We start from the raw sequence: 13,041 nt of genomic DNA, 5'->3' as shown, positions 1-13,041 counted from the left end.
CAATACAACATTTGTAATTTATTTTATCAACTTTCCTTCTGACGATGCTGTCTGTGTTGAGCGCTCAGTGGATCTGCGCTCGACGGTGCAGCCTAGGCGGAGTAGTCGAACGCAGATTCAGTGAGCGCAGGGCAGAAGTTAAGCTCTCCTTGCAACATGGCAAATTGAACCTCCCCCACCCTCATTCAGATCTGGTGTTTGGAATTATTTTGGTTTTCATGTGACGTATGACCCTGAAGGTAAGCGCGTCATGGACAAAAGTAAAACAGTATGTTGGATGTGCCACGCAATGCTCAATTACATGGGTGGGAACTAGTGTGTTAGCGCAGTTAGCTCGTTAACGTGTTGGCCGTCCAGCCCCATGCACGGGGCGATCTGCGGTAGCTCGTTAACGGAGATTTGCCGTGTTGTGGCGTTAACGTCGTTTCAACGAGATTAACGCTGACAGCACTAGTGGGAACACAACGAATATGACTGCACATTTACGCCGACATCATCCTAGTGCAAAGACAAGTGGAAGCAGACAAAAACAACAAGCACGCATGCTACAAACTTTACCCGAGTCATTTAGACAGCCGTTAGCACACGATTCTCCTTATGGGGACCTGATATGTTTAATATGCTGCTGAGAATATAGCCCAGAAGAAGCGTATAGTATAGCTTTTATTTTGGAAAGAGCCATTTCTCTGTATTAAACTCTCTTTTCCAAAGATGAGTGATTCCTCGATCAGATAGATATTTTTTTTATCCATCCATCCATTCGCTTCCGCTTATCCTTTTCAGGGTTGCGGGGGGCGCTGGAGCCTATCCCAGCTGTCATAGGGCGATAGGCGGGGTACACCCTGGACAGGTCGCCAGTCTGTCGCAGGGCTAACACATAGGGACAGACAACCATTCACACTCACATTCACTCACACATTCACACCTAGTGGCAATTTGGATTATCCAATTAACCTATCCCCACAAGCATGTCTTTGGACGGTGGGAGGAAGCCGGAGTACCCAGAGAGAACCCACGCAAACATGGGGAGAACATGCAAACTCCACACAGAAAGACCCCGGCCTGATGGTGGAATTGAACTCTTGCTGTGAGGCAACAGTGCTAACCACCGTGCCACCGTGCTGCCCTTTTTATGACTTTGTTATTTCAGCAACATTAAATTTAAAAACTGTACTTTTGAGTTAAAATATATATTTATAATTTTAATAAATGACAAATTAAAAAGGCATGAACTTTTTTTTTGTATCGAAAAAATATCGAACCGTGGCACCAAAGTATCGAACCAAACCGAATTGTGAATTTTGTGTATTGTTGCACCCCTAGGCAACATGGTATTTTGTTGTTTAGGAAGGGGGAAGTTTTAGGAGTGACAGCGGTGTTTTGAGATGTGAGAGATTTGCGACGTTTAGCGCAAATCATGTGTAGTTAGTGTGTTTTGTTGTGTAGTTAGTGTGTAGTGTAGTCAATAGTTTTGTTGTGTGTGTCAGAACAATGAGGCGACTGCGTAATCTTACAGGTGTTACAGGAGTGATACATCTCCTGCTGTCAGGCCTGCAGGTATCAGGCTGTCGTTCTCCTTTATCTCATAGTGACAGAAATTATTTTTTGGAGGGGCACAAATAATTTGTGTGGCATCAAATTTGATGCAGAACAGCTGATTGTTTTGTAAATAGTTTGAAATGTTTATTTTAAAAAAAGCCTTGGCTGCATTTTTAGGTAAACAGCTGCAAAAACTTTGTTGTTTGCATAACTCAGTTACTTTTTTGAAGAAGTAACTATATAATTAATTGCCCAACATTGGTCATTATATACTGTATTTTGCAGACGGAGTTACAGGACTCTCTCCCAGACCACAGACTCGTGATCATAATACAAGTCAGAGCTTTATATAAAAAAGAAAAAAAAGAAAAAAAAAAGAAAGTTGTGTTTTCAAAATTCAAGTTATTTTTACTGTGTTAACATACTACACAGGTCATGAACAAGATTCTTTTTAAATTTTTGTTGTAAGTGGGCTAAAGCAGTTAATTAAAAGTAGCTAACATAAATGTAAACACTGTAATTTGATTATTTTAATAAACCATGTAACTTGATGCTGGCGTGACCACAGTGCACACGTCTGCTGCTGCTCACAGTGGTCCAAGAGACCGCTCAGGGAGTTTGTGTGTTCGCTCAGACACACGAAAAATTAGAGGGAACATTGATGACTGGTCACCAATTATCTCAATTCCCGTTGTTCTTCTCCAAGATGTTATCCATATTGCAGAGCCATGAGTTTCTCCAAGATCGCATCCATATTGCGTTCAAAACACAGTCCGAGTACTCACAGCCCTGCCTATCATGTCGGCCAGCCTTGTGGGATTTTGAACAGCTATAGCCACTTCTTGTTCTTTGATAAGCCAGATCCGAGCCAGCTCCAATCAGCCAGAACTCTGTTATCGTGGTTCCAAATTGATAGATGTTGTTCATTGTCCTCCATCGAGAGTGTCGCCAGACACACAACGCAACCGACCATCGAGTATCTAGCAGCAAACGTCTCCGCAGGACAATCTGGCTCTCCCAAGCCCAGCAAGGTGTCAATTCCGTTACGGGAACAGTTGATCAAATCCATAATTCTTTAGGTTTTAGAGAACAAGACTGAGAAACTCTTTGAGGGTTAGAGTTAGAAGAGACTAGACTAACAGACAGAAGCAGCAGCCGGGAAGATAAGGGAGGGAGAGGGGAAAGATGCGTCCGCCTCCTCTGAGAGTCAAAGAGGGTAATGTGTAGAAAGGTTTGAATCAATGTCTTAGTTATTTACAATACAGTGTGTACAAAGTCAAAATGGCAGCAATAGGTAGCAAACTGTATGACTGATGAAGAACTGGACAGAATTCAGACAAGAGGAAGGCTAGCAGTGGAGAAAGTGGGTGAAACATGGGAAAAAATAGGTAAAAATCCTAGCGGCCACCAGTGCTTCTCCTCAACCTTTGCTTAATGTAAGCCAATGATTTGATCTTTCTAAATGGAGTAAGACATTTCCACAACCACAGGATGTATGTTTTCCATTGTGATTGTTTAATGAGAAGCACCGTATTATTTAGGGTTCAATAGCCCAATTAAAACCAATCAATCATAGCAATAATTCTCCAATGGGAGATCATTTGTTTAGTTACAGTAGATCTAGGTTGGTACTTTTCTTGTCAGGCAGTGCATTTTTGTTTAAATTGGAAGTAAATAATAAAAATGTCAGAAAGTAGCATTTATAGTACATTATATTATAATGCATAATACACAATACATTAACTGTTAGTAAGATTTAAAAAGCCAGGTAACCTATGAGTATGCCTCATTTAAATATTACTATGTATATTCCTTTTTATGTATTTGGGGTTTTTTTCTGTTTTGTTAAAGGAATCTCTGGCATCATAAAAGTGACTTGTGATTAAACAACGTGACAATGAAAGCCCTGCTCTGGAAAACCCAGAGTAGGACTTTTAATCAAATTATATATCCTTCTTAAAATATCTGCTAGATTCAGTAAAAAAAATCAGTTTGTGATTTTGCAGGCAGGATCCCCTCAACATTACACCAGCACCACCACCAATATTATTGGATGATTGAGGCACCCAGAGTGACCTGTGGGATTAAGATCCCATCACCCCCCTCAAATCCCCCCCGGAGTCAAACCCGTGGGCTTGTTATCGCTGGCCTAATTGGAAACCGCATTGCACAAATGCTCTAGCCACAGCGGGACTGACTGTAGGTCTGCCTGGCACTTGTATTCTTAATTAAAAAAGAAAAGGCAGACATTCACTCAGGAGGATTACCCCCTAAGTTTACATATCTTAAGGAGCCAAATTCAGTCAAAAGGATTAAAAATTTGATGGCATGGCTTGTCTCGAAAAATTATACTTAGGATCAGTTAAGAAAAAAACCTCATCAGGTCTTAGAGCTGGCCTAAATATGACCAAATGGAAGGCTTTGGTGACCATGGATTCAAAGAGGATGAGATCCCTCCAAGCAAGCTGTTCCTACAGCCTTCGAGAAAAAAATGCATACAGTCTGATTGTTAATGATTAATAAAAATATTCATTGGTTAAACGTTATAAAGTCATAGATCTGTCAATAGATCCAACAAACACATTCAAATATTTGTAAATACAACTCTTGCGAACATGTAAAAAAAAGCTAAGACTGCAGAAAAATAAGCAAACCAATTACAAATAATCAACAGATCTGAGAAAATTATAGCAGATTTAAAACCATTCCTAAATGCTATATGCTATAAATGTGATTTCCCAGATGACGAATGCTAAATGTGCAAATGATTATATTTTCATGTTTTTGAGAAATCTCCTTTATACAGAGCCAGACTGAATTGACTTCTGTGACTTTGGTACTAGAAAAAAGCATTAGATCACAGGGCATGTTTACTTACAAGTCTAAGCTTCAAAATGTTTTACATTTGTAAGTGACTGTCTAGACCCACAGTTTGCTAATAAGCTGCCATAAGTTAACTGCAGATCTGACATGTAATAATAAGAACATGCAATATTAAAAAGCTAGATTTGTTGCCTGGGCATGTAAAGTAGATGCTAACATAAACAAGTAAACCTGTCCTCAATGTTAGTCTTCAAACTTACTTAATGTAGCAGATAAGACAAAAAATATTCCAGTACTGTTTTCAGACATTGCTGATGTAGAGAAAATGGAGAAAACGTACAAATCTGATGTTATTTGAACGCTGTCTTTTTCCATAGAGTCACAAGCAATGAACCGTTTTATGTTATTATGTTATGTTATTTGTACTCATTTACTTAAAGACACTTGAAAAAAAAAGTTGTATTCTTTTAAGATAAATCATCTCTACGAAACTCCTAAGTGCAGTCAAGGTTCCACTGTTAACAGTGGAATTCTAGCAGTTATATCCTGCCTCCAGTCTTTGTCCTAGCTTTTATTTATGCACAGAAGTAAAACTGGTATTGATTATATCTGTTATATTTGTTGATTACATTTTACATCTGATTACACCTCAAAAAAACCTGTATGTTAACACCAGACAAAACAAGACAGAAAGACTCAGCATAATGAGTGATTGGGTTTTTAGTGTAAAAGAGTAGAAAAGATATGTCTACCATCTGGTGAGTGCGTATTCCAGCTTCTGGAGTTAGTTAGCGGAGATGGCCTATTTAGCATGCTAGCTAAGTAAGGTGTTAATGCAGGCACAGCAGACACCAGAAGGCAGCACATAGTAATGGTTTGTTACTATGAACAAAGATCCTCAAACTTCACAAATGACAATTCTAGGAAAGGATTACTTAAGGAACGCAACAGCAGAAACGGCACACTAGAAACCAAGTTAATAACTGAGGTTAACAAGCTCTACAATTTAGAAATTCAGAGCTGGTGAGCTATTGCACCTTTCCTGTAATCGTTAGACATTGTATCTTACTCATAGAATGTTTTAACAGGTTTGATAAACATTTAAAATAAGAATTACATTCAAACGAAGCATTTAAATGCAAATATAACAAACAAACAAACAAGCTTACATATTCACAGTTCCTGTCTGAAGACTTACCTTCTTTCTCTAAGTTTTTCAATGTATTCAAACTTTGGAGTAAGTTTTCCATTAGAGGCGATGACAGCCTTTAGGAATAAATCAGAACATCCAAACCAGACATGAATTTCACTTATTTGCAGAAAGAGTCAAATAAACATCCGTTACATACACATATCTAATCCAAATAAATACACATATCTAATCCAAATAAATAAATGTATGTTATCAACATACATTTATGTTATTGAATTAGAAAATGAAGTAAAACACTCAACTAAACATAGCATCATGCCTTTGTAACAAATAAAGTGAGATACTTCTCTCAACCAACATTTCACTACTTACATCTCTGACTTGTGGGCTAAATTCTTCTTCGTCCAATGGTCTGGTTGAATCTGAAGGTAGCTGGTAATGACATATAATTTACTCAAAAAAAAAAAAGAAAAAAAAAAAAGAAACACTATGTGAAACATGTTATAGCCCTCTCCCATACTTGATCAGAAAACACCACCAAATGCACTGGAAAATTGGTGGCATCAAATCAGACGTCTTACCATCTCCCAGATGTAGGGGAAGAGACGGTCACCAAAATACTCTGTGGCTTCGATTGGCAGCTGAGCAGGAAGGTTGTCAATGGAGCACATGAGAATCCCGTTTCCCTCCACGCTGCCGGGACCACAAATAAAACCAAATCAAATGTTAACATTCAGGCATTTTACTCTTTCAAAAAAACAAAAAAACAAAAACAGTAGCACGTATACAATTTGATTGCAGTCTCAAAGAAGTTAGGAGGGGACAACAAAAGGCTGAAAAAGCAAGCAGCACTAAAAAGAAACAGCTTTGTGTCTATTTAGGTTGACTGTCAATAGATCTGTAACATGAGGAGGGTATAAAAAATGTTAATTTTAGTAGATTAACAAGTAAAGATGGGCAGTAAAGATTGTATTAAAAGCATTCATGATTCTGTTATTGGTTGCACATCTGGAAAGGCAACATCAGTGCTGAAATGTATGTAGCAATTTTAGAGAGACATACAGTGGGGCAAAAAAGTATTTAGTCAGCCACCGATTGTGCAAGTTCCCCCACTTAAAATGATGACAGAGGTCAGTAATTTGCACCAGAGGTACACTTCAACTGTGAGAGACAGAATGTGAAAAAAAAATCCATGAATTCACATGGTAGGATTTGTAAAGAATTTATTCGTAAATTAGGGTGGAAAATAAGTATTTGGTCACCTCAAACAAGGAAAATCTCTGGCTCTCACAGACCTGTAACGTCTTCTGTAAGAAGCTTTTCTGTCCCCCACTCGTTACCTGTATGAATGGCACCTGTTTGAACTCATCATCTGTATAAAAGACACCTGTCCACAGCCTCAAACAGTCAGACTCCAAACTCCGCCATGGCCAAGACCAAAGAGCTTTCGAAGGACACCAGGAAAAGTATTGTAGACCTGCACCAGACTGGGAAGAGTGAATCTACAATAGGCAAGCAGCTTGGTGTGAAAAAATCAACTGTGGGAGCAATCATCAGAAAATGGAAGACATACAAGACCACTGATAATCTCCCTCGATCTGGGGCTCCACGCAAGATCTCATCCCGTGGGGTCAAAATGATCATGAGAACGGTGAGCAAAGATCCCAGAACCACACGGGGGGACCTGGTGAATGACCTGCAGAGAGCTGGGACCAAAGTAACAAAGGTCACCATCAGTAACACACTACAACGGCAGGGAATCAAATCCCGCAGTGCCAGACGTGTTCCGCTGCTGAAGCCAGTGCATGTCCAGGCCCGTCTGAAGTTTGCCAGAGAGCACATGGATGATACAGCAGAGGATTGGGAGAATGTCATGTGGTCAGATGAAACCAAAGTAGAACTTTTTGGTATAAACTCAACTCGTCGTGTTTGGAGGAAGAAGAATACTGAGTTGCATCCCAAGAACACCATACCTACTGTGAAGCATGGGGGTGGAAACATCATGCTATGGGGCTGTTTTTCTGCCAAGGGGACAGGACGACTGATCCGTGTTAAGGACAGAATGAATGGGGCCATGTATCGTGAGATTTTGAGCCAAAACCTCCTTCCATCAGTGAGAACTTTGAAGATGAAACGAGGCTGGGTCTTCCAACATGACAATGATCCAAAACACACCGCCCGGGCAACAAAGGAGTGGCTCCGTAAGAAGCATTTGAAAGTCCTGGAGTGGCCTAGCCAGTCTCCAGACCTCAACCCCATAGAAAATCTGTGGCGGGAGTTGAAAGTCCGTGTTGCTCGGCGACAGCCCCAAAACATCACTGCTCTCGAGAAGATCTGCATGGAGGAATGGGCCAAAATACCAGCTACTGTGTGTGCAAACCTGGTAAAGACCTATAGTAAACGTTTGACCTCTGTTATTGCCAACAAAGGTTATGTTACAAAGTATTGAGTTGTATTTTTGTTATTGACCAAATACTTATTTTCCACCCTGATTTACGAATAAATTCTTTACAAATCCTACCATGTGGATTCATGGATTTTTTTTTCACATTCTGTCTCTCACAGTTGAAGTGTACCTCTGGTGCAAATTACTGACCTCTGTCATCATTTTAAGTGGGGGAACTTGCACAATCGGTGGCTGACTAAATACTTTTTTGCCCCACTGTATGCTCCCATCCAGAAGAAACTGTTTTCAGGGAAGGCCTTGCTTATTTCAGAAAGACAATACTTTTGAGTGGGCCCATTTCCATATGGAAGCAAAAAAAAAACCTGGACATACTGAAGTCAACTTTTAACTTTGGAACATTTAGAAACATAAAACAGAAACTAACAGGGCTACTTTTCTGTATCAACTTGTGTATTGCTTAATTGTAAAACCACTGAAAGACAAAATTTGTTGATGTTTTCTTTATTTACCTGTTCACCTTTGCAGTTATATTGGGCTCTTATTTATGATTTTCCAATATGACAAAAGTACAGAAAAATATAACTCGAATTGCGACTACAAACACTGCCATTGTGAAACCGGTTGCGCCACGCAGTGGCAAACCAGTTGGATGCAGGAAAATGTATAATCTATGGGCACAAACAAAAAAATACTACCATGTGAAACCCAAAAAACAAAACAAACAAAAACAGAATAAAATAAATACATAAATAAAAGGGGGGGCTGCATTGTGCGCAGTTCTTTTTGGCTTGCTACAGATAGTAGGTGGCTTTAAAGAAAGAAAGAGAAAAAACCCCAAACACAGATAAAAGCAGTAAATGACAACTTCTCCACATATTCAACAAAGGATGACCAGGTTTTGTAGTATTTACTTTGAGACCCTCTCAAACTGTATCTCAAATACTCTATCTGCAAGCACCTCATCACCTCTCTCACCCAAGACTGCTGTCATCGGATTAGGATCAATTGTTTTCCCACACACATATGAAAGAGCTTTAAAAACTAATTCCCAGAACCGGTTCAAATCAGAGCAGGTCCAGAACATATGGTTAATATCGGCGGGTGATTGCTTGCACCTCGGACATCTATCATCAGAGGCATTGTATATTTTGGCTAGTTTAGCTTTGGTTAGGTACGCCCGGTAAAGAATTTTAAACTGTATTATACAGTGCCGTATACAGATTGAGGATTCACGGATCTTGCTAACACTAAGATCCCATAGGTCGTCTGGGATCTGGAGGTTTAAGTCCAGCAATCTTCTCGGCATCTAGTGAGACTATTAGTGATCAACTGAATGGTCAGAATATAGGATATTTAACAGCCGTCTGATATTGAAATATGACTGGCAGTTCACTATAAAGCCTGTTTGGTCCTCATGTATAATAGAAGGTACTACCTTCTCAATACAAAGTGCAAGAGCTTTTGGGAGGATCTTATAATCCACATTCAGTAGACTAATGGGCGATAGGATCCACATTTTTGAGGATCCTTGTCTTTTTTGAGTATTACAGAGATTGTGGCTTGGGGCAGAGTTTGTGGCAACGTGCTTGTTGCCTGAATTTCTGAAAAAACCTCAGACAGTAAAGAAACTAACTTGCCGGCAAAGCGTTTATAGAAATCACACAAGAAGCCATCTGGGCCCGGTGCCTTGCCATTTTGCAAAGAATTAACTGCCTGCAATATTTCCGCAGAGGTAATAGGTCTTTTCAGTAGCTCACGTTGGTCTGGGTTAATAGTGGGAGTATCTATGTTCCTCAAGAAGGAATCCAAGTCAGCCTCTGAATAATCAGTGCGGGAAGTATAGAGATCCTGATAAAATAGCTTGAAAGCAGCATTAATTCCGTCAGGGTGTGTTACCACCTGACCGGAGTCTAACTGTATGTTGGGTGTAGATTGAGCTGTGGCGGATTGACAAAGCTGATGCGAAAGATATCTACTTGCTTTTTCACCATGCTCGTATACATGATGTCTTGATCTAGGTAGGAGCTTCTCAGTTTCTTTAATTGAGAGAGTGTCAAATTCAGACTGCAGCAGTACCTTCTGCTTATATAAATCAGCTCCCGAAGCCGTTCGTTTCGCTTTTTATTCTTATAAGACGAAAAAGAAATAATTTGGCCCCACAGATATGCTTTTAGCAACTCCCAAATTATAGATTTTGAAACATCTGGAGTGTTATTTGTTTCTAGAAAAAGCTCGATGTGGTGTACTATGAACTTGCAAAACTCCTCATCTGACAATAATGCTGAGTCAAATTTCCAGAACCGCTGCCTTGCTCATACGTTTGGAAATGCGATATCAACCTGCAATGGTGCATGATCAGAAATTACAATTGCATTGTATTTACACATGGTGACCCTTGGGATAAGGAAATTATCCAGACGAAAATAATCAATCCTGGAATACGAATGATGCACAGGGGTGAAGAAGGAATAGTATTTTGCTAAGGGCTCAGTGATACACAGTGGATCTGAAATGCCATAGTTTTGAAGAAATGTCTACAGCATTTAAATTCTATGTATATCGTTCATGGACGATTTAAAATCTTCAAATCTACAATTTCACACGTGCTACACCTTAAGTTTTTGCTAATGCAATCATGCTTTTAATAATTTAAAAAAATATTTCAGACTGAAAACTAAATTAAATTCAATTTCAATTACATTTTATTTAGCACCAAATCACAACAACGGTTGCTTTAAGGCACTAAAGGGAGCAGATTTCTTGCAATGCTACTAAATTATCTGCCTGGAGAAAATCAGTTTGCTGTAGAGCTGGGCGATATAAGATTTTTTCATATCACAATATGTTTTTTTTTTTCATTTCAGGCGATAACGATATCTATCACGATATAAACCAAATAACTATATTTGTAAGATTTAAATGTGCCGTTGCTCACAAGTAAAATGTGAAATAATCAGCAGCTTGTTTTGATTTAAATATCTATTTCCCATAATAAGTTCAACAGGGTAGATGTACTTAAGGAACATGAGACTTTTTCAGATAAATAAAGGCAAATATTGCAAACTACACAAAAGGCAGCCGCTACAGCGTTTAAGTTTCAAACAAAACAGACTACTAAATTTTCAATTCAACTTAGAAACAAAATATTAATTCTAAAAAGAAATCTTAGTTTGTTTTACAGAAGAACAGACAAAACTAACTTTTGTCAATATCAAATACTCTGAAAACTAAAAGGAAATTCTCCATCTCTCCTTGTTGTATAGCTGAGCTTTTCAAACAGTTTTAACAGTTACTTTAGTCTGACAAAAGCCGAATGATGAATTAGCGCTTCCAGTCAGAGATTGAGCATGCACCGCTTTATTGTATTTCCAGACTTGCTTTCAGCACAATTTACAGTGCACACTACTCTGTTTTTCGTCAGACTTGAAATAGCCAAAATACCTTCACACTACGGAACTTCTATGGCTCTTCCGTTCGACAATCTCTCCAGCCTTGGAACCATCATCTGTTTTCTCTTCGGTCACGCTCTCAGTTGATTTTTCTCTAGTCAGCACACTCATTTCCTCCATTACCCAGGCGGCACGGCGGCTGGCTGCTTCCCAAACAAATACACATGTACGGCTTGGCACTTGTGCTGTACGTAACAAGTCACGTGACGTGACGCTGCGGCTGGGATTGGTTCGGCTCTGCGCTCCTTAATTTGGGGCTGTTCTTCTTTTTTTTTTAAGAGGACAAGAGCGGTGAGGTCTATCGCAATAGTTTAATTTTTCTATCGAGAAAAAGTTATTTCACAATACATATCATTATCGGTCTATCGCCCAGCTCTAGTCTGCTGTGTCAGTGACATTGTTTATGCTTTCCAAGGTTGACACACATAGTGATGTCTTTTCTACCACATTGACAGGACATCTTATTTATTTATGCATTGCCAACCCCCTAACCCCACATCTGAACCAAAGAGTAAAACAGTGAAATGTGGATTGCGGAGAGCTAGAAAACAAGCTCCGGCAGGTCAAGAAAACGCAGCTGAGTTTCCGCGGACATAAGGCGAGGTGGCCCGAGTTGGAGGAAAGACTCGAGCGGTGGATCATCGAGCAAAGAACGAGCGGGAGAAGCGTTTCGACGGTCACCATTCGGCTAAAAGCAGTTTCACTAGCTGAAGAGATGAACATTGAACATTTCCAAGGAGGTCCGTCTTGGTGCTTTCGTTTATGAAACGGTGCCATTTTTCCATCCGGACCAGGACTACGGTAGCGCAGCAACTTCCAGCGGATTATAAGAAAAGCTGGCCATCTTCCGCTCCTACTGCAGCAAACACATCGCCGACAAAACATCCAGCCCAGCCACATCACAACATGGACGAGGTCCGCTCACTTTTGACATCCCGGTGAGTCACACTGTGGAGAAGAAGGGGACCAGCACGGTAGCGATAGCACAACGGGGCACGAAAAGTCTTCTTTTACTGTTGTGCTTGGCTGCCATGCTAATGGACAGAAACTGCCGCCTATGGTGATTTTTAAGGAAAGACTTTGCCTAAAGAGAAGTTTCCAGCAGGAATCATCATTAAGGCAAATGAAAAGGGCTGGATGGATGAGGAAATGATGAAAGAGTGGCTGAGGGAGGTGTATGTAAGGAGACCAGGTGGTTTTTTCCACGCATCACCATCGCTGTTGATCTGTGACTCTATGCGTGCCCATCTCACAGCCGATGTGAAAAAACTAGTGAAACAAATGAACTGTGAGCTTGCTGTCATTCCGGGAGGCCTGACAAAGGAACTCCAACCGCTGGACATCGGTGTGAACCGCCCGTTCAAAGTAAGGCTGCGAGCGGCGTGGGAGCGATGGATGACCGATGGAGACCACAGTTTCACTAAGAGTGGAAGGCAGCGCCGGGCGAGTTACGCCACAATTTGCCAATGGATTGTAGATGCTTGGGCTAACATGTCTGCTGGCACTGTTGTTCGAGCTTTCGCAAAAGCCGGCATCATTTCCGAGGAGCCGCACGGCACGGAAAGTGACTCTGACGGTGAAGAAAGTGAACTTGGCATGTTTGATGGAGATTTAGCGCAGCTGTTCAATTCAGACACAGAGGATGAGGACTTCGATGGGTTTGATTGATG

The 13,041-nt window shown here is 40.3% G+C and overlaps 1 protein-coding gene across 1 annotated transcript in view; it reads right to left on the bottom strand.

The window, feature by feature from the left end:
- The window catches only part of LOC102289679 (alpha-aminoadipic semialdehyde synthase, mitochondrial), a gene marked incomplete at its 5' end in the record, with an annotated part of 60,696 nt that overhangs the window by 16,939 nt on the left and 30,716 nt on the right, over positions 1–13,041 (bottom strand). The window contains 3 exon segments of the mRNA XM_042214100.1: positions 5,561–5,628; positions 5,888–5,947; positions 6,097–6,208. Of these exon segments, the coding sequence (XP_042070034.1) occupies positions 5,561–5,628; positions 5,888–5,947; positions 6,097–6,208 (240 nt within the window).

This window comes from Haplochromis burtoni, unplaced genomic scaffold (genome assembly GCF_018398535.1).
Source record: "Haplochromis burtoni strain Fernald_Lab_line unplaced genomic scaffold, NCSU_Asbu1 Contig_517, whole genome shotgun sequence".
Lineage (NCBI taxonomy): Eukaryota > Metazoa > Chordata > Actinopteri > Cichliformes > Cichlidae > Haplochromis > Haplochromis burtoni.
The sequence above is the reverse complement of the archived record's forward strand: the minus strand, read 5'-3'. Positions and strand labels throughout refer to the sequence as shown.